This window comes from Sorex fumeus, unplaced genomic scaffold (assembly GCF_029834395.1).
Source record: "Sorex fumeus unplaced genomic scaffold, SorFum_2.1 ptg000035l, whole genome shotgun sequence".
In the NCBI taxonomy this organism is placed as follows: Eukaryota; Metazoa; Chordata; class Mammalia; order Eulipotyphla; family Soricidae; genus Sorex; species Sorex fumeus.
Window position 1 is genome coordinate 31,313,660 of NW_026606092.1, and position 23,128 is coordinate 31,336,787.

Consider the following 23,128-nt stretch of genomic DNA (forward strand, 5'->3'; position numbering starts at 1 on the left):
GGGGCAGAGGCCTTGGGTTCATGTTGTTTAAATCACAGAAACAACTGGAAACAGAAGATCCAAATGACAAAAACAAACTTAAAAAGACACCTGTCAAGGTGGCAGGCTGGGAGGTGGGAAGGAACTCAGGACACTGGTGGAGGGAAGTTGACATTGGTGGAATTGATACTGAACACTATATGACTGAAACTCTACTATAAATAACTTTGTGAATCATAGTGTCTTAATAAAAAACATTTTTATGGTATTGTCCCTGAGTCAGAGAGTTAGTACAGCAGGTAAGGTGTTTGCCATGCACATGGCTTACCTGGGTTTGATCCCTGGTACCACACGTGGTGCCCCAAGCACAGAGGCAGGAGTAGGCTGGAACATAGTCAGTGTGGCCCACAAACAAACGAACAAAAAGATATTGGCACTTTCTTTTTGGTTTGATTTTCTTTAAGTAAACATTATTGTAGCAGAGTGATAGCACAGCCGGTAGGGTGTTTGCCTTGCATGTGGCCGACCTGAGTTTGATTCCTCCATCCGTCTTGGAGAGCACAGCAAGCTACTGAGAGTATACCGCCCACAGGGCATTGCCTGGCAAACTCCCTGTGGTGTATTCGATATGCCAAAAACAGTAACAACAAGTCTTGCAATGGAGACATTACTGGTGCCTGCTCGAGCAAATCGATGAACAATGAGACTACAGTGCTAAACAATATTGTGATAGTTAACAGGAATATTAAGTAATTCTTGATTATACAAGACTATACAAAGTCTTACCTCCAAGATATTACTCATTATTTCAGGAAGCATTGGTAATATATCAAAACTAATTCACTGAAGTGATTTCCAGTTATCTAAAAATAACTTTATGCCAACATCTTTTTATGGAAATGGAAATAAATAGCTTATTTTTTTAAGTTTCTCTCTTTCTGTTATTCTTTTTTTTTAATTTATTTTTTTTATTAGTGAAACACCATGAGGTACAGTTGTAGATTTACAATTTTTTGTGCTTGGGTTTCGATTATATAATGATCAGATACCCATCCCTCCACCAGTGCCCATTTTCCACCACCATGGATAGTATCCCCCCCACCCCCATTCCCCCATCCCCCCTGCCTCTGTGGCAGGGCAATCCCCTGTGTTCTCTCTCTCCTTTTGGGTGTTGTGGTCTAAATAGCTTATTTTTAATCACAGGGCTAATATGCAATTTCTCACATTAAAATAGCAGTTTTCTGATGCTGTTTGCTGCCCACATAGCTTATTATCAAGTAAAAACAGATTGTCTAAGTACTTTATCAGTATTTTATATGGGCTTTATCTTGGGGAAAAGGGGAAGGGGGTTTCAAGAACAAATGAATAGTCAAACGGCTACATGCAAAAAAATGGGCTCAGAACTCTGCCTAACACCATGTACAAAAATAAGATCAAAATGCATTAAAGACCTCAACATCAGACCAGACACCGTAAGGTACATTGAAGACAAAGTTGGCAAAACCCTCCATGACATTGAGGCTAATGGTACTTTCAAAGATGCCACGCCACTGGCCGAGCAAGTGAAAACAGAGATAGGTAAATGGGACTATCTTAAACTAAGAAGCTTCTGCACCTCCAAAGAAACAGTGACCAAAATACAAAGACAGTCTACAGAATGGGAAAGGATATTCACCGAACACACACCTGACAAGGGGTTGATATCAAGGATATGCAAAATACTGGTGGAACTCCACAGGAAGAAAACATCCAACCCCATCCAAAAATGGGGCAATGAAATGAACAGAAACTTTCTCAAAGAAGAAACCCGAATGGCAAAAAAGCACATGAGAAAAAGCTCTACATCATTAATCATCAGGGAGATGCAGATCAAAACCACAATGAGATACCATCTCACACCTCAGAGACTGGCCCACATTCAAAAGAACAAAAGCAACCGATGCTGGCGCAGATGTGGCGAGAAAGGGACACTCCTTCACTGTTGGTGGGAATGCCGACTAGTTCAGCCCTTTTGGAAAACAGTATGGACGTTTCTCCCATTTGACCCAGCAATACCACTCCTGGGAATATACCCCAGAGAGGCAAAAATGTGTAGTCGAAGTGACATCTGCACTTGTTTGTTCATTGCAGCACTCTTTACAATAGCCAGAAACTGGAAGAAACCTGAGTGCCCAAGAACAGATGACTGGTTAAAGAAACTTTGGTACATCTACACAATGGAGTACTATGTAGCTCTTAGAAAAGATGAAGTCATGAAATTTACATACAAGTGGTACAATATGGAAAGTATCATGCTAAGCAAAATGAGTCAGAAAGAGAGGGATAGACATAGAAAAATTGCATTCATCTGGGGGATATAAAGCAACAAAATATGAGATCAATACCTAAGAATAGCTGAGATCAACACCAGGAGGATTACTCCATAGCTTAGAGGCCAGCCGGATATTCTAGGGGAAAGGGCAGTTCAGATAGAGAAGGGAACACCAAATAAAGGGTGTTTGGAGGATCCTCCCAGGAGGGGAAATGCATGTTGAAAGTAGACTATAGATTGAACAAGATTGCCACTCAATGCCTCTTTTGCAGACCACAACACCCAAAAGGAGAGAGAGAACAAAGGGGAATGCCCTGCCACAGAGGCGGGGGGGGGGGGGGGGGGGGCGTGGTGGAATGGGCACTGGTGGAGGGATGGGTATTTGATCATTGTATGACCGAAACTCAAGCACAAAGATTTGTAAATCTACAACTGTACCTCATGGTGCTTCACTAATTAAAAAAAAAATGAAAGCGAGGATAAAGAGCTAAGCTTCTGAACTGACTGAGGGACTTACAAGAGGATACATGAGGAGCCAGACAGAGAAGACACAATCGGCGGAGAGAATGTTGAAGAGGGAAGCAGCTATTGAGAGAGCCAACAGGAAGTGTTATCAAATTGCTGTTGTATCCCAAGAAATTTGAATCTACTTCCCAATTCCCTACAAAAGTTTTAGGAAAATATCCAGTTTACATTATTATATTTAAAAAATTTTTTTCTGAAAGTAAAAAAAATGAATAGTCAAAAACACAGACCAGTTATTAAAAGATGAAGATGGAAGTTTGAAGCTACCTCAGACTTTAGTGATCAGACACTGCTGAGGAGATTGTTGAAAATGATGATTACAAAGCATCACCTTAGAGATGGTGTTCAGTAGAACGAGCCCAAAACTTGGAGGCAAGTGGATTCCACATGGAAAAACACAGATCAAAGCCCATTAACAAATTGAGGTCTCAATGTGAGGGTATTTGGTTAAGGTTCAATAATAATGAAGGTTCAATCCCTCCATTCTTGATCTTGTGCTATTTCTTTTTAATAGCAGATTTTGATGAAGTAAAGGTTATGAGAGAATATTGTTGCAGACCATGAAACATTTACTTTGCCCCATAGCAAGAAAAATATTCATGATAAAAATGTTCAGGTTAAAGACTATGATCAACTTATTTTTTTTGCAGAATTGACTAGTGATGCAGGTTTAATCATTGTTTCCCTCACAGTGATCTTTGTTTTGTTTTGGGGTCACTCCTGTCAGTTCCAGGGGCTACTCAGGGCTCAGGGCTCAAGGTCTCTACCAATTGTGTGCAAGGGGCCACAATGTTACAGAAATCAAACTCTAAGACCCGCCAGTTGGCCTTAAGAACCCATGGCAAGGCAATAGGAATGAAAAGATCACATAGACAGGGATTTATATGATAAGGTGATTCCCCTCAATCTAAAGTCTGTGAAATAAGCAAATCAATCTAATTAGGACAAGGAGTAATTTCGGGTAAAACCTGGTGGTACTCTTGGGTCACTTCTTGAGCACCATGTGGAGATCAGACTTAAGTCAGCGAAAAGCAATACAGCACCATAACCCTGCACGATCTCTCTGTCAACCTAATTTCAAAGAGAGAGATTTCTGGTATTATTCCACCATTTGGGTTAATAAATAAAGTAGCTGTTGGTATTTGGAAAAAAAGAGTAAGCAGTTAACTAAATCATTGGAAAGAGAAAACTATTTTAGTTAGCTATTTAGAATGTGAATAAAACAATTTATTAAGGTGTTTCTTATTTATTTGATTTATATATCTTAAATAATTATAAACCCTTTGTCTAAACATGGTAATTTTATGCCAATAAAAATTTTTAAGAATGGAAATGGGAATAATATATAAAACACATTTTTAAAAAAAAATCTTTAAAAACTGTCATTTTCCATCTCATAGATTTTTTAAATTGTTGCTCTCCCCAAACTACTAAAATTTAATGCAAATGTTTTCCTGTCATATTGGTTTTCTTTTTCCAGCAAATCTGACTAAATAATCTTTGATGTTGATTCCATTCTTCCTAGAGATCCTAAACTCTGTGATTTTAGTGGAAAATCCGCAATACATTATGTGTCACAAATAGAGAGCTTTAAGAAACAACAGTTATTGGACATTCTAATGAACTCTATACCCAAACCAGGTAAATATTTCTCTTCCATTTGCTAAATTCCCCAACTACAAATCCCTATTGAAAATTTTTTCTGATATATTTTATAGATCAATTTAAAGAAATCAAACTTGTTTGCTTTCCATTTTGTTTTTTACATTGGTGGTACCTGGAGGTGAGTCACTCCCTGCAGTACTTAAGGGCCATGCAGTATCGGGATCAAATTCAGGGCATGTACTTGAGTCCTTTGAGCTATGGCCCGGCTCATAATAATTTTTTAAAACTACATATTGAAGTGATACTTATTGAGCTATTTATTGAACAATGACTCTGCACAAGGCCTATGCACAGGTGTTCTGGGAGATGCAAAGTGGACTGCAGTATGGACCAGTTTGGTAAGTCTTCAGGATGGGGGCTTCAGAGATGGTAAAAGGGTGAGGTGCATGTTTTGTATGTTCCCTACCCTGGCTCAAACCCTGGCACTGAACGGTCTCCTGAGTATCAACACTACAGGGTGTGACCCTACTGGCCTCTGGTACCACATCCAGGTAGCACTACATCCTCAGGCCTTCACATTGCACCTCAGGCCCTCCTGACTGAATGACTACAAATCTTCAGGATAGACCTCAGGCTGCTTGACTACTGCCTGGGATGGAGTGCGGGGGAGAGTATAAACATAATAAAACAAAAATGTTTAGATTCTCTTTCAGATCACAAGGCATAGATGACTTAAGTCAGAGGACAAAGAAAGAGTTGATTATGAGCTTTCAAGGGGAGGAGGAACATATGTGGTGGTTGAAGGTCGGAAAAGCTAAGAAAGCAGGAGAAAAAGAGAGGTTTGATAGAGGTGGCCATAGGATACCAAGTCATGACTTAGAAATGGCAACAAAGAAAGAGAAAGATATAGTTAAAACCAAAATGCTATTTGTTCTTGCTCTCTGACAGCACTATGGACCTGCCACTGCAGCAGGAGCAAAGCTACTTAATATTAAACAAATATGTTACCAAGGAAGTTACTGACAAGTTTGATCCGTAATAGGTTCACTTTTTGGAAGCTAAGTGTCATCTTACTGATGAAAATGACAATAAAATTGAACAATAAAATGACAAAATAAATGTCACACACAAATTTTAATGCTATTTAGCAATGTGTGATTTTGTGAAACAATACCTTGATTCAGGGGCTAGACCTATAGTACAACAGGCAGGGCATTTGCCTTGCGCCCGGCCAACCCAGGTTTGATCCCCAGCATCCCATATGGTCCCCCGAGCACCACCAGGAGTAATTCCTGAGTGCAGAGCCAGGAGTAACCCCTGTGCATGACTGGGTGTGACCTAAAAAGAAAAAAACTTGATTCATGTTTTTTTGGGGTGAAGCCTCTGTACAGATAGCAAGCTAACGCTCAGAAGGTTTCAGGGAAGAAATGAGACTCAATTCAGTCCTTGAGAAGAGCAGCACATACTATAAATGAACATGGCTTCTCTCTGAGGCAACCAGGAGAAAAGAACTGAAAGTTTAGGAAAGAAATATAAAAGGTCGCAGGGGTTCAGAAACTGCGTCTACTGAGGAGAGAGGTTTTAATGCCATTGTGAAAGACACTCTCCCTCTCTCTGCTTTTGGGCATTGTGGTCTGCATGTCTAATTTCCTTTAAAAACAAAAAGTAGTTCATTTCTTCTGTAGATTTTTGTTGTGGTTCTCCAACAAAATGATCCCCAAAGAATTTTCAGTCAAGGAATAGAAGAAAATCATGGTTAAGACAAATCGTTTATCATATAGGATGTAAATTGGGGGAAAGGCACATAGCAGGGAACTTTATGAAAAACAACAGAAGCATCCTTGTGATAGGAACCGGGAATGATGGCCTTGGGCTATTGATGGCCTGTCTGAGAGTTGCTGTGTACAGGAAGTCTGAGAGATTATGGAAGAGGTTGAAAAAATTAGTGATAGAAGATTGATAGAGGAGGGCCAGAGAGATAGTACAGGGGTGTAGGCAATTGCCTTGCACATGACCAACCCAGGTTTGATCCCTGGCACTATGTACAGTACCCCAAGCACTGCCAGAAATGAACCCTGAGCACAGAGCCAGGAGTAAGTCCTGAGCACAACCAGGGGTTCCCTCCCCACTTAAAGAAAGATTAATAGAGGAGATCTACAGAAGAGCTGAGAGAGTCCTGCCAAAGATGATACCAAAATTTCAGAAGTGGAGAGATAGAAATTCAAGCAACAAATGGGAGAACATCCTGGTTTTAAGAGGTTATTAATAGCTGGACATTTAAAATATGATGGAACTTGGGGACTGTCAAGTGACGATTATTTGTAAGTTGACTTGTGAGAAAGGATGAGTTGATAAAGTTATTTTGCAACGTCTTTATGAAAGGAAATTGTGAGGACCTGTGAATTGGTAAGTGGGTGAGATCAGTGAGGTGGTGAGAGTGCCAAGAAGTCAGAAATCTGTAAGACAGAAGCAGAAGATACATTGCAAAGAGTAATGGAGAATAAACGGGCTCAATTTTGTTTCAGCTACAAGATAAATGAGAGAGCCATTGGAAGGGGAAGACATTTTCAGATAGATAGATCTCAAGCTTCTCTTAGAAGAGAAAAAAAGATGCAGATGAGAGCAGGGCTTCTGAGGAACTAGCTGGGAATTCACTAGTGAATGCTCAGGTAAGGTAAAAGGTAAAGGCCCTCCCGTTGATCATCGATTTGCTCGAGCGGGCCCAGTAACGTCTCCATTGGAGACTTTGTTGTTACTGTGTCTGGCATATCGAATACGTCACGGGGACCTTGCCAGGCTCTGCCGTGCAGGCGAGATACTCTCGGTAGCTTGCCGGGCTCTCCGAGACGGGCGGAGGAATCGAACTCGGGTAAGGTAAAGGTAAAGGTAAGGTAAAGGCCCTCCCGTTGATCGTCGATTTGCTCGAGCGGGCCCAGTAACGTCTCCATTGGAGACTTTGTTGTTACTGTGTCTGGCATATCGAATACTCTCGGTAGCTTGCCGGGCTCTCCGAGAGGGGCGGAGGAATCGAACTCGGGTCGGCCATGTTGGCTGCGTGCAAGGCAAACGCCCTACCGCTCTGCTATTTTGTCAATTTAATGTGTCTTCAAGTGCTAGCCAGGAAGGTGCTAGAGTAGCTGAGTACTTCTGTTCTTAACAACTAGAGAGCAAAACGTAATTTTCAGCCCATGAAGAGGAATTTTATTTGACAATTTTGTCCCCCACCCCTTGCCTGCCTCTTTGGCTGGTGCTTTTCTTCTCTCTCTCTCTCTCTCTCTCTCTCTCTCTCTCTCTCTCTCTCTCTCTCCCTCTCTCTGCTTTGGGGCATTGTGGTCTGCATGTCTAATTTCCTTTAAAAACAAAGAGTAGTTCATTTCTAATGTAGATTTTTGTTGTATCTTGTATTTTTCTTGTATTCCCCTTCCTGGGGAAATTATTGCCCAAAGCTTTTAATCAGTTTGTCCAGCCACTGTTTTGGTAAAATCTTTTTGCAAAATGAATCTGAATTTAGAACCTAGAGATGGAACTTTCTGTGAAATTGCTGGAGATGAGTCTTATCAAAACATATTATTATGTTTCTTTTGGCAGAAAAACATGCTGAATCATTGCTAGACATTTGTCATGATACAAATTCTTCTCCAACTGATTCAATAGTTACTAAAAAACAAAATATAATCTTGCAAAGCATCAGCAGCAGTGAGGTAAGATGTTCTCTAAGGAAGTAAACAAAAAGTGGTTAATCTACTCTGTCAACTATTTCATTTGCTTAAATATTTTGTAATACTCATATACAATTGTTTAAATGTAATCACAATGAAATTCAAAAAAAATTAATAAGACAGATTCTGCTAGTTTAATCTCAGAGTAGTAAACACATCGTCTGTTCTGAGTTGGTGTAGTGTGTGTGTGTGTGTGTGTGTGTTTGCATTCAACGCATGTGTTTATACCGGCATAGTAGAATCCAAACTAAATAATAAAATGTAGTTTATCTTTATGTATGTTAATATGGAAATGGGGATGATTAATCTCTTTATGTCAAATCTGCTACAAGCTACCACAAAAGAGGTACCTCTTCTTGCTCCTGTTCATTCCTGTCCTTCCCATGATGATGATGCCTCAAAAATGCCCCTTACTACACTATACTGTAATATATATATATGTATATATATACTGTAATATACTTAATGCTTTATGTCCCATACTATACTATACTGTGCTAAGCTATGCCATGTGATACTATACTATATTGTATTGTACTGTATCACACTAATTTATACTCTTCTACACTATAGTAACAATACTAGAAACAAGTTTTGTGAGTCATAGAAAACTGTGGGGTGACACCCAAGCCGTGCAACAAACTGGTAGCAGTGGTTGTCTGCAGGGAAAGAACTGGACATGGACTCTGTATTGTATACTTAATTGTAATTATCAATTTTGTTTGATGGTGTTTTGGGGGCCCATTCCTGGTGAGGCTCAGGGGACCATGCAGTGCTGAAGACCTAACCCAAGTCTTCCTCATGCAAAGCATGTGCCCTGGCTCTTTGAACCATCTCTCCAGTCCCTAACTTTTGAATTTTTATAAAATTTAATGGCCAAATTGTTAAATATATCTTATTGGTAATAAAAAAAATTGTTGCAAATATGTTTAAAATTTTTACAATTTTTTTTGTAAAAATTTTTATAGAAGCCATATCCCTCAGTTCTGGGACTAAGGGCCAGGCCTACTTTTTTTTTTTTTAATTAAAAAATTTTTTTTTCCCTTTATTTTATTTTTTTTTCTTTTTTTTTTCTTTCCTTTTTTTTTCCCTTTATTTTATTTTATTTTTTTTTAAAGTTGTAGATTTACAATTTTTTGTGCTTTGGTTTCAATTATACAATGATCAGATACCCATCCCTCCACCAGTGCCCATTTTCCACCACCATGGATAATATCCCTCCCACCCCCATCCCCCCCATCCCCCCTGTCTCTGTGGCAGGGCAATCCCCTGTGTTCTCTCTCTCCTTTTGGGTGTTGTGGTCTGCAAAAGAGGCATTGAGTGGCAAACATGTTCAGTCCATAATCTACTTTCGACATGCATCTCCCCTCCTGGGAGGATCCTCCAAACACCCTTTATTTGGTGCTCCCTTCTCTATCTGAACTGCCCTTTCCTCTAGGATATCCGGATAAAGTTGTAGATTTACAATTTTTTGTGCTTTGGTTTCAATTATACAATGATCAGATACCCATCCCTCCACCAGTCAGGCCTACTTTTGAAGTGCTCAGTAGGGCTATGTGATTCTGAAAATCAAACTTAGGGTCACATGCATGCTAGAAATGTGCACTACCACTTGAGTTTTCTTCCTGGCCCAAAACTTTCAATTCAAAACATTAATGAAGTTGGGGTTGGAGTGATAGCACAACGGGTAGGGGATTTGCCTTACACATGGCCAACCCGGTTTCTATTCCCAGCATCCCATGGTCCCCTGAGCACCGCTAGGGATAATTCCTGAGTGCAAAGCCAGGAGTAAACCCTGTGCATCGCCAGGTTGACCCAAAAAGCATAATAATAATAATAATAATTATGAGGCAATTATGAGAATGTTTAGAGACAATGAAATACAGAATTTTCAATTTTTTTCTCCTTCCAAAATTTGTCCATAAGCAGCAAAACACAAAACTGAAACAAAAACTTTAATTCCTAAAACTTTCTCTTGAAAATAATTATGGATTTAGTGAGAACAAGCACAGAGAGATCCTGTGTAATCAGCTTCCCCTTAATGGAAACTATTACTACAATAATAGAAGAGTTTAGGATTTTGTGCAGGACAACCTTATATAGAAAAGTACACTCATGCTGTACCATATTCAAACTATAAAGTATAATACATAATCATAATCTGAACTTTGATTCTGTCTTAACAAAATGAAAGGGTGGATTTATTGGGAGGGCAGCGTAGGGTATATAATTATTAAGTTGTCAACAGAAATAATGACATTACTAGAGAATGTCTCACTTTGATGACTCAAGAGATAACATGACAAATATGTGACCTCCAGCAGTGCCTCCTACCCTGACCCAGTTGTAGGTTAGCTTGAAAAACCACTCATCAGAAGATGCAGAAGAAATTACCAAAAGAAACGATTCAAAGCCTGGAAGTTGTTGACTCTGAGTGAAGAGGAGAAGAAACTTGATGATGTTTGTAACTTTTTTTTTTTAGTTGTTGGGTCACACTTGGCCATGCTCAGAGGTTACTCCTGGCTCTGCACAAAGGAATTATCTCTGGCTCATCTTGGGGAGCCCTAAGTAATGCTGGAGATCAAGACCAGGTTGGCCACATGTGAGGCCAGAACACTACCCGTGATACTGTCCCTCCATTCCATGTTTTTGTAACTTTAAAAAAAAAAGGGGGGGCCATCCCCAGGGGCCACTTCTGGCTGGCGTCGCAGATCAGTGGTTGGGAGTCCAGACAAGTGCTCTGCTGCTTGGTCAGGAAGTGCTCAGGAATTCCCAGCACCACACCCAGTGGTGATGCAAGCAGGACTTACGTGCCTGTGCTCAGACCCAGGGCCTCACACTTGCCAAACATGTGCTGCATCTGCCCACTACACGTTTAAATGACTTTTTGAAAAAATTAAATACAAATACCAGAAAAGTTTTCAATTAAATCAGGATATCGTTAGGCAATGTGATGGACTGAATTCATCTGAAAATGTACTTGCTAATAAAATTTGAATTTTTTCCTTTTTTGTTCTATTTAGGGGACAGGAATCATACTTGGCCATGCTCAGGGGCTACTCCTGGCTCTACGCTTAGGAATTACTCCTGTCAGTACTGGGGGGACTGACCAAATGGGATGCAGGGTATTGAGCCAGGGCCAGCTGAATTCAAGGCAAGCGACTTCCCTGCTGTACTCTCTCTCCAGCCTTGTATTTGAATATTTTGCCTTTGTGAAAGTACCCATCTAAACTTGTGTAAATAACTTTTCTAAACAAGTTTACCAAAGTTATTATAGTGGCTCTTAATGTGGGATGAGGATGATTTTGCCCACAGGAGGTATTTGCTAGTATTTGGAGACATTTTTGATGTCACAGCTAAAGCAAAAATGATACAAGTATCTAGTAGGTAGTGGACAGCAAGGCCATTAATCATAGAGGAATTCACAACATCCACAAACTAAAAAATTATTCAAGGGATAGAACAATGGCGAAAATTCTTGCTTTGTCACACAGCTGACCCTGGTTCAATCCCAGCACCTCATCTAGTCCCTTAACAATGCCAGGAGTGCTCCCTGAGCACAGAGTCAGGTGTAATCCCTGAACACTGCTAGGAGTGGCCCTAAAACCAAAAAAAGATCAATAAAAAACCAACACTTATCCAGCCCCAAATGTCAACAGTACCAAGACTGAGCAACCCTATAAGGATTGCTACTACTATTGTCACCTACTACATTGTGTCATTTTATATCACCTGTTGGATAGTTTTTCTTACTAATAATTCAACTAAAATGGAGATCAATAATAATCCAAATAATCTGGGGCTGGAGAAATAGTACTGTGGGTAGGACATTTGCCTTGCACACAGCTGACCCAGATTTGATTCCTGCCATCCCATATGGTCCCCCAGGCACAATCAGGAGTTAATTTGTGAGTGCAGAGCCAGGAGTAAACCCTGAGTAAATCCTTGTTTTCAAACTGTATATGATAGCAATAATTAGAGTTAATTCCTGAGTGCAGAGCCAGGAGTAAACCCTCAAAAAGCAAAAGACAAAAACAAACAAATAAATAAATAAACAATAAAATAATCCAAATAAAGTAGGAATCACTGTTTTGTTTATTTATTTGTTTATTTATTTATTTATTTATTGGTTGGGTCTTGCATTTTCTCCCAGTGGAGCTGGGGAACTGTGTGGTGATAGGGTCTAAACCCGAACTCCTACATGAAAAGCATGTGCTCCAGCTCTTTGAGCCATCTACCCTGTTGCAAAGCTTCATGTTAAACAAGCAGAGGTTTAATTTGTTGGCTTGTTTCTTCTGAGCCAAACATACAGGGTCGGACAGTTCCCAGCTCCCCACTCAGGGTAACCAGGCTGTGCTGGGCATTGAATCCAGGTCACCTGCATGGCCCATGCCAGCCCTTTGACTTATCTCACTGGTCTGAGACTCAGTCTTTAACGTGAGTGTTAGAGGTTAGAAATGGATGAACAAAAACATTTCTCTTTCACTTTCATGCTATTTTAAAACAAGTTTCTTTAAAAAAAAAATAAAAGACTCAAAACCCATGCCTTCATATTATTGTATTTTTTAAAACACATTTTAAAAATTCTACTTATACTCTTTTCTTGACTTTCACTCAAGGTTTTCATACTGTAGTTAAAAATCACCTTGAAATCTTTCTGAGCGAGGAATAGTTTTTTTTTTTTTCACTATTGAATTTATCTTTTCTTTCCTAATGCTTTCTCTAGGAACTAAATGGCAAAATTCAAGGTCATTCTTCACTTATTTGAATAAAGCTCATTTTTGTTTGGGTCTATCTATAATAGACGTTTATGCTTTTCAAATATAAAACGTTTACTTACTGATTGTTCCTGAGAAGCTCTTTATAGATTGCCCCAATAATTTGTCATCTTAGGAGATGCCTCTTTACAAATATAATCACATTTATATTTTGAGTTCTCTTTTGTCTTCTGTATATTTGGCATTTTTCTATTTGCAGATAAGAATACTGTGTTCTATTTCCTGCCTGTTGTCACCTCCTATAATTTTACCAGGTTTTAAAAATCTGTCTATATTTGGGATATACCAGTCTAATTTTTTTTCTTCTCCACTCATCTCTAAAAGAAATGAGAAAATACAGAACTGTTTATGTTGTTGAGTCTTCAAGTCCATCATTTTCTTTTTTTTTCAATTTTATAAAATCACCATGAGAAAATTACAAGCTTTCATGTTTGGGTTACAATCACACAACGATCAAACACCCATCCCTCCCCCAGTGCACATTCCCCACCACCAATCTCCCCAGTATATTCCCCCCTTCCCCACCCTCCCTCTGCCTCCATGGCAGACAATATTCCCCATACTCTCTTTCTACTTTTGGGCATTATGGTTAGCAATACAGATACTGAGAGGTCATCATGTTTGGTCCATTATCTACTTTCGGCACACATCTCCCATCCCGACTGATTCCTCCAGCCATCATTTTCTTAGCGATCCCTTCTCTATTCCATCTGCCTTCTCTCCTCTGCTCCTGAGGCAGGCTTCCAGGTATGGAGCAATCCTCCTGGCCCTTGTATCTACTGTCCTTGGGTGTCAGCCTCATGTTATGTTATTCTATACTCCACAAATGAGCGCAGTCCTCCTATGTCTGTCCCTCTCTTTCTGACTCATTTCGCTTAGCATGATACTCTCCATGTCTATCCACTTATAAGCAAATTTCATTCAAGTCCATTATTTTCAAAGCAGAGATTATCCCCTACTTTTGTAGCATGTTTGACACTTTAGTTTATTCCACAGGAGAAATTTTTATCAAGTACTTAAAGGTATTACCCATCTTTCATTATTCCATATGGTCCCCCATGTGATTATTGTCCTGTGCAAAGTATAAGTTAAGGCTGATTATCCTTTCTCTTAAGTTTCCTTGTTACTGATCCTTGCTGGGGATCAGGTCAACAGGCCTGAATCAGCGATGCCACAAGGATTAAGAAAAAAGTCCGAATTAAGATAGGTGGGGATGGGGCTGGATGGGTGTGGGGGGGGGGTTGGAAATATGGGGACACTGGTGGAGAGAAGTTGACAGTAGTAATTAATGAGATTGGTGTTGAACTATTCCTAAAACTCAACTATTGATAACTTTGTAAATCACAGTTCTTTAATATAAAGAAAGGAAAGAAGAGAGAAAACGCATGGGGTCAGGGGGGCAACAGCCTCGTGAACTGAGCCATGACAGTCCTCCATGAGCAGTATTTATTGCTTAGAATCAGTGACCATCAAAAGGAGAAGAACAACATTCCTTGATCAGGTGCCTCACTATCTTGATCTGTCCCAGTTAGACTGTAACATATCTCAGATCATCGGTTTATTGAGATAAACATTTTTGGTGGGTTATTTCTTTTATTTAAAAAAAATTTAAAGATTCATGATTTACAAAGTTACTGACTATTGCAATTTAGACATATAATAATTCAACACCAATCCCTCTGCCAGTGTCAACTTCCCTCCTGCAATGTCCCAGATTCCCTCCCCATCCCCTATCCCAACCCTCACTCCACCCCAGCCTATTAACCTGACAGGCACACTACAAAATTTCAGTGCTTGCCTCTTAGATTTCATGTTTTCAGTTCTGTTGAACCTGTGTTTTGGGTTTATGGCCATACCCTCACTCATATCACTGGTATAACTGAAGCCCTGATGCCTATTAACCCATTACTTCTTGGGGATGAACGTTTTACTAAAGGACCTTCAGGAGAGAAGGGAGAGATGGATCAGATACAGGACCCCAGCCAGGGCAGCGTTCCGCCTCTAGCTCCAGCGTTCTGGACCGAAGGTCCCACAAACTACTCATCGTGTCCTTTTCCTTAATCTATCTAGTCCCCACACTTTTGTTTCTAGTTCTAGTTGAAATCCTTGTTTTCAAACTGTATATGATAGCAATAATTAGAATGATTAAGAGTTCTGGAAATCAGATTTCATTCTTGGTGTGAACCTGGACTACCCCAATGCTGCGTGCGTGACCCTGTGTAAGTTGCATAGCTTCTCTGGGCTTCAGGTAGAGCTTGTAAATTGTTCATAAGCAATTAGAATCATAAAAACTAATCCATATATTTTCCCATACTCTGCATATTCCAGCTGAAATTTCCTAAAGGAATAGCCAATAAGTGAACTGAGCAATGAGATTAACTATATCCCATCAATCTGCATAGACACGACATGAGAGTCAGTTACATATTTATAGACAATTCTAAAGGAGGACTGCTCTGCTATTTGCCTCAGAGTTTAGCAGGGATATTTTGTTGAATTATTATCATGATATGAAATGGTAGAGATATATTCTGAGGACTTGTCAAGGATTCTAGATGAAATATCTGATTAAAAGCTATTTACACGAAAAAGAAGAGTTCAGTGGTCAATACCCATCTGCAACTATCTCCAACTTTCCAGCTAACCAAAGTGTGCTCACTCAGACTCCAGTAAGATGACTTACTCCATATAATACATTACTAGAAATGAAAGTGATAATTGAGAAAGGGGAAGATTGATAAAGGGCTTGATGTATAGTTCAGCAGGTAGAAGATCTGCCTAGCTTGTGTGTGGCCTTGAATTTGACCCCCAGCACTGTATAAACCATACCACCACTACCCCAGCCTCATGAGATATGACCTCAGTGTTCCCCAAGTGATGCCACCCCCCAGAAAATGGATATGTTTTCCTGACAGTGTTAAAGGTTTTGAAATGTAGAGAATAAGCATCACAGTATATGGTCAGGATGACCCTGCTCTCCTACTTGCCAGGGGCAACTCAATGTTCTCAAAAAGGGCACCTAGCCTTTGTCAGATAGTCAAAACTCATTTAAAATACTTAAAAAGAACAAATTCACTGCAAAAAGGATTGAGACTATTACTAAAACTGAAGACAAAATATTGTAATGCCTTAGTTTTATTATTTCCCATTGTAATTAAAATAGACAAAGTGCAAAAGAAAAGATTCCTAAGCTTTCTTTGAAACCACTAAAAGGAGGATTAGAGTTTTGGGATAAAGATTTCCCTTGTTTAACAAGGCAAAGACTTTTTGTTCGACCATGTCCTTCATTAGGTGGTTCATACACATCATTACAGTCACATGGCTAATTGCAATAGCCAGGGTTAATGGGTTATTTCAACTACAACTGGCATCTCTCACTGTTCTTAAACTAAAAAGGACAAAACCACCAGCCGCCACTACTAGTGAAGGAGCTTCTCCCCAACAATAAAACATTTCTTCTGGGAGGGAGAAGAGGCTCTTATAAGTCAAGTTGACTTTCAGCCATGTTTTTCATTATAAAGATTATTTTTTGGAGGATAATAAAAAAGAAGTATTTGCTTTGATTAGGTCAGAAAGCAGTCCTAGTGAAGACTTGAATCAGCTTTGCTGCCTCCACATAGTCTAGGGTTGCACCTGTAGCTCCCAGATGAAGCAGGGATTTCCACCCTCGCCATTTGTCAAGGACGCCTTAGGGAGGCATTATGGAAAAGATCATGTTCCTTTGGGGTTGTTTTCTATGATTGTGGCCAAAGATTCTTTCCAGTTATCCACTCAGATGGCATTTGCTGCAGCTTAGCGTGCTGATCACTGAAATGATAAAGCATAAAATATTAAATTTCTAAGTGTCCCTCGTGCTTTCAACTTTGCTCTTCAGTTTTCATTATGAATTGTTCATATCTGTCCAAGCCTGGTGCTCCAGGGACTGACTTTTGCATTGTTTTAGTTGTAAGACTTTGTCCAGTTCAAAAAGGACCCACAGTCTAAAACTTTAGCTCTTCAACAGAACTAGTGAGTTGGTCCACAGAACTGAGTTTGGGGTGGGGAGAGGGGGTAGCAATGGATACTTTGTGCTCTGGTGATGGGTGTGGTGCTAGACTGATGTAAGCTAAATCTGTGAATCATAATTAACAGCACTGCAAATCACACTAGCTCCATAGAGTTTAAAAAATTGGACTAGGGAGATAGGTCAGGTGATTGTCCTGCAAGTGACTGACCCAGGTTTGATCCCCAGCATTCCACATGGTCCCTGAAGTACCCTCAAGAGCAATTCCTTGGTACAGAACCAGGAATAACCTCTAAGGTGTGACTTGAAAAAAAATCAAAGTAATAATAATAAAAACTTTAGTTTGGGGGAAAAATCACTCTATCAACAAAGTGATACCTGAAGTAAGTGATTTTTTATTTTATGATTATTTTAGGAGTTTGACCAAGATGATGACTGCAGTCTTTCCCTACTGGCTAGTGAAGAAGGAGATGCAAGTGGCGATGGACAAGACTGGCAACCCAGGACAGAAGGTATGGGGTCTTTCAAGAATATTGATTATTTGGACTTTCCTGCTAACTGCAGAAGTGCTTGGGGAAGAAGTTTGGAAACACACACACACACACACCACCACCACCACCACCACCACCACCACCACCACGAACCCTTTTCTTGTTTGTGTTATAGATGTCTTTATATATGTCTTTCCTCTGAGTCATCCATCAGCATCCAGGGTCTGTTCTCTGCCAGAACCAGGCAAGTCTCCATCAGCTTCTGTCCCTGAGCGTCTCCCTGAGGGGAGCAAGGGAACTAGAGCCCCAAGGCTCAGCTCCAAGGATGGAATTTTCCAGAGCAGTACCCTTGCAAATACAGACTCCAAGGTATTTGCAGTTTCTTGCAACAGGAAAATTGTAAAAGCTATCATATCCGTCTGTCATTTATTGACCGGTGAACTTCTTAAAATAACCCTATTGAACGGCTGTAGTTTCTTTCTGGTCTTTTCCTGAATTCTGTGCCTAATGTGTGGGGAAGCGGCCGCGTTGGGTCTCGCTCCTTATCCCAGCAAAGCTCCCTGGATGCTGCCTGGGCTTCGCCTCTTGAGCTGAGACCCTAATGCAATGCTGCCCTCTGCTGTGCAAGCTCCTGCCTTTCTCAGACTCATCATTGGAATCTTCCTCAGACTGAGGACACAGAATCACTGGGGGGGTGGGGGGGGAGGGAGTATTTATTGACTATAAGTTTAGGTAATGAAAAAATCATGAGAATATTCTCTTTAATTACATCTGAAGCAATGGATTATAACCTCTAGGCAAAGATTTCCCAGAGAAAGATGAGAACATGCCACCAAAATATTCAGAACTGTGACAAGTGAGACATCAGAACAGTGACATTTGAAATGATTAACTCAGAAAGGCCAAATGAAAGTCAACAAATCTCCTTCCGAATGATCTGTGGCATCTGCCTGCTATTCAAAAACTTTCAGACCTAGTTCTCTGAAATCCAGCTGTATTCCAAGCACCTCCCAGGTGGTTAAATAATTCATCTTTTCTGCTGAGTTTGGAGATTACTTGCCACTGAGGTGCTAGTAATCATTATAAAATTGATTTGTGTTATTCTAGATTTAGTGTAAGATTTCTTTCTTTCTTTCTTTCTTCTTCTTCTTCTTCTTCTTTTTCTTCTTCTTCTTCTCCTCTTCCTCCTCCTCCTCTTCCTCCTCCTCCTCCTCCTCCTCCTCCTCCTCCTCCTCCTCCTCCTCCTCCTCCTCCTTCTTCTTCTTCTTCTTCTTCTTCTTCTTCTTCTTCTTCTTCTTCTTCTTCTTCTTCTTCTCCTTCTCCTTATTCTCCTCCTTCTTCTCCTCCTCCTTCTTCTTTGAAGCATCAATATTGATACCTGGAGCATCACTTGTTAAAATATTACATATATTCAAACATTAGAATGTTTGGATCACCCTCGTTGATTTTAACAATTAAATATTCCAGAAGCATGCACTTGCTTTATCAGGAGCTTTTAAAAATGAGAGCTGTAGGGCAAGAGTGATAGTACAGTGGCTAGGACACTTGCCTAGCATGTGGCTGACCCAGCTTTGATCTCCAGCACCACATATAGCCTCCTGAACCCTGCCCTGAGAGCCAAAATTCAAAGAGGGGTGGGGAGAGAGAAAGACAGAGACAGAGAGACAGAGCAGAGTAAAGTACAGTTTATGGACCTTCAAAGCTTCCTACTAAAAAAAGAGGAAAAAAGAAAATCAAACATCTTTCAGTATAAAAAAATCCTCTTTCACGGGGCTAGACAGATAGTAGTACAGCAGGTAAGATACTTGCCTTGCTGCTCATGGTAGACAAGGATTTAATCCTTGACACCATCTATGCCGGCACTACCAGGAATGATCCCTGAGCACAGAGCCAGGAATAAGCCCGAGCACTGCCGAATGTGACTACAAAACAGAATAAACAAAGAAATCTTCTTGCATTTTTCACTCACCCACTTACTTTCCCAGAGCCTGGCAGGTGCAAACCTTTAAGATTGGAAATTGAGCATCTAAAATTGCCATTCATAGGTGAATAAGAACCAATTTCCTGAAATCACTGCATAAAAATATTTTTAAAGAGCTGTTATCAGGCTGCTTCGTGACAGAACGTTCCCTAGCTAGGTAAAAAGGAAGGATGTTTTAGAAGATACTAGAAAGTTCAGAGACCATTAAAACAACAGCAAAGGGTTTGGGGTATGGCCCAAGATGCCTTTCCAGTAGGAGACCTTCCTGGACTCAGTCTCAGCACCATACCAGCACTGCCGGGAGTGGCACCCACAATGATCAATCAATGAACAGACCTAAGAGGCTGGAGGGAGAGATGCTGGAGAAAATGCTTTACAACGAGAGGCCCAGATTTGATGCCTAACACTGCCTGGAAAAACCCTGAACACAAAGCCTGGAATAGTCTCTGACCAAGGCTGTGTGTGGTCCAAACCTAACAAACAAAACTTGAGACTTTAGGGGACAGAGTGACAGTACAGTGGGTAGGGTGCCTGCCTTGCATGCGGCCAACCTGAGTTCAATCCTCCACCCCCCATATGGTCCCCTGAGCACCACCAGGGGTTATTCCTGTGCACAGAGGCAGGAGTAACCACTGAGCATTTTCAGATGTGATCCACGGTCACAGGCACGGTCCTCCCGTTGTTCATCGATTTGCTCGAGCGGGCCCAGTAATGTCTCCATCATGAGACTTGTTGTTACTGTGTTTGGCATATCGAGTACATCACAGGTAGCTTGCCAGGCTCTCTGAGAGGGGCGGAGGAATCGAACTCAGGTCGGCCATGTTGTCTGCGTGCAAGGCAAACGCCTTACCACTGTGCTATCACATGATCCAAAGACAAAAAAAAACTTTTTTTTTTTTTGCTTTTTATCTCACACCAGGTGATGCACAGGGGTTACTCCTGGCTTTAAACTCAGGAATTACTCCTGGAGGTGTTCAGTGGACCATATGGGATGCTGGGAATTGAACTCGAGTCGGCTGCATGCAAGGCAAACACCCTACCCGCTGTACTATCATTTCAGTCCTCAAAATATTTTTAATGAAAAAATAAAAACCTACAGATATTACATCTGATTTTTAGGAAGAATTTTTTTAATCATAACTTCATTTTAAGATTGACCACTGGTCTCCAAATCATTTTGCCTCTGCCAAAACTCGGGGCAACTCCCACATCAATCTTAAGACATTTAATCGCTGCTGACAGCAAGAATTCCTGAACCCAAGTTTGTCATGTTATACTTGAATCTGTCTCTCAAGTTAGGGGTTTTGAACTCTTGTAATAAAGGAGACTGGAAAACGTAGTTTAAAAAAAACTGTGTTGAAATTTATGACCTGGGAAAGTAGCAAAATATCGAGAGGGTATAAAAATATGTTGAACCTGCAAGTCCTTCAATTTTGATAAACAAACTGAAAATATAGGAAAGTAAGACTTTCTGATAGAAAATTTATATTCATTGTATGAATTTGGATGTACCACTTTTAAGTTTTAGTGAGTGTGTGTGTGTGTGTGTGTGTGTGTGTGTGTGTATCTTTCTAGGGATCAAACGCAGAACTTTTTAGTTTGGGCTTTGGCTTTAATATTAATGAAAAAAATTTTAATGACTCATTTTCTTTCTTTCTTTCTTTTTTTTTTTTTTTGCTTTTTGGGTCGTACCCAAAGATGCTCAGGGGTTACTCCTGGCTTTGCACTCAAAAATTACTTCTGGCAGTGCTTGGGGGACCATACGGAATGCCAGGGATCAAACTCGGGTTGGCCGCCTGCAAGGCAAATGCCCTACCCGCTGTTCTATCGCTCCAGCCCCATGACTGTCATTTTTCATCTTATCTATTATTAACTATGTTTAAAATGGTGAGCTTTTGATTTTCTCAACTGAAGCATTTTTCTTTGTTTCTTTCTTATTTCCTTTCTTCCTTCCTTTCTTCTCTTCCTCTCTTCCTTTCTCCTTCCTTCTCTCTCTGGCTTTTGGGCCACACCCTGGGGATACTTGTTTTATTCCTTGCTTTGTGTTCAAGGGTGTCTCCCAGCAGTGTTTGGGGGACCGTGTGGTGCTGGGGATTGAACCTAGGAGTCTGCAGACTCCAGCCCCATGGGTCATCTCCTCAGCTCTCTATTATAAAATTTCCAAGTGGGGTTAGTTTACACCTTCTTATGGAGAATGATACTCTCAGGAAGAAGCTAGTGTTTTCTTTTGACATGTGACATTCCCTTCTCTGGCCCACTGGGTAAGGTCAGAGGATCCCACCAACCTTCCGACTCACTCAAGAGACAAACAGATACATCAGAGGTCATTTGTATGTCCCCACTGATTCCAGTTAGCTCATTCTATAATCTCTCCCGCCCATCACCACCTAAGACCATTAGGACAGGAATCACTGGCTCTTAGAAATTAATTTCTTTATAGGCAAGTAAAGTAAAAGTAAAGGCCCTCCCGTTGATCATCGATTTGCTCGAACGGGCCCAGTAACGTCTCCATCGGAGACTTTGTTGTTACTGTGTTTGGCATATCGAATACATCACGGGGAGCTTGCCAGGCTCTGCCGTGTGGGCGAGATACTCTCGGTAGCTTGCCAGGCTCTCCGAGAGGGGCGGAGGAATCGAACTTGGGTCGGCCATGTTGGCTGCGTGCAAGGCAAACGCCCTACCCGCTGTGCTATCGCTCCAGCCCTATAGGCAAGTATTTCTTTTATTTGCATATGTATCTTTGTTCCTTGATTGTAAAAACTAAAACACTCAATTTATAGACGTTTGAACAATTCCATTTGTTTGAAAGCATTCTGAGTTTATTAGTGTTTAATAATGATAAAAGCACAGCCTTTTTAAATTTTATTTTTATAAAGTAGCACAATATTTGATCATATTTAATATTCGAACACCAATCCCACCACCATAACACCTTCCCACCACCATATTTGGATGTTTTTATCCTGAACCTCAGCCCCTGCCACAAAGCAGAACCGAAATCATTCATTTTGTATTGTTTGTTATGGGGTTGGAGTGATAGCACAGCGGGTAGGGTGTTTGCCTTGCACGCGGCCCACGCGGCCAACCCGAGTTCCATTCCTCCACCCCTCTCTCAGATCCTGGCAAGCTACTGAGAGTATCTCGCCCGCACGGCAGAGCCTGGCAAGCTACCCTTGACGTATTGGATATGCCAAACACAGTAACAAGTCTCACAATGGAGATGTTACTGGGCCCGCTGGAACAAATCGATGAACAATGGGAGGACAGTGCAGTGCTACATTGTTTGTTATGAATAAACTGTTGAAAGGGAGCAAAAAAATTTCCTTAGAAAAAAGTGAAGCACAGAATTTTCGTCGTCATTCTTGTTGTTGTTTTGGGGCCACCCTGACAACGCTCAGGGTGGCTTTGCACTTAGGAATCAATCTTGGAGGTGTCTGGGGATCCACATGGATTCTGGGGCTCGGACCAGGGTTGGCTGCTGGCAAGGCAGGTACCCTACCTGCCTTTGGAAGTATTTACTTTATAAAAACAAAAATAAACCTAATTTCACAGATTAAAGGTAAAGGCCCTCCCGTTGATCGTCGATTTGCTCGAGCGGGCCCAGTAACGTCTCCATTGGAGACTTTGTTGTTACTGTCGTCTCCATTGGAGACTTTGTTGTTACTGTGTTTGGCATATCGAAAACGTCACGGGGAGCTTGCCATGCTTTGCCGTGCAGGCGAGATACTCTCAGTAG

At 40.8% G+C, this 23,128-nt stretch overlaps 1 protein-coding gene across 1 annotated transcript in view; it reads left to right on the forward strand.

Moving 5' to 3' along the window:
• The first annotated feature begins 4,419 nt into the window (after window positions 1-4,419).
• Window positions 4,420-23,128, forward strand: part of MAP3K19 (mitogen-activated protein kinase kinase kinase 19) — a 57,510-nt gene continuing 38,801 nt past the window's right edge. Inside the window, exons 1-3 of the mRNA XM_056117557.1 lie at window positions 4,420-4,456; window positions 8,009-8,121; window positions 17,336-17,432. Of these exons, the coding sequence (XP_055973532.1) occupies window positions 4,435-4,456; window positions 8,009-8,121; window positions 17,336-17,432 (232 nt within the window). The 5' untranslated portion in view covers window positions 4,420-4,434. The remainder of the gene's footprint in view (window positions 4,457-8,008; window positions 8,122-17,335; window positions 17,433-23,128) is intronic.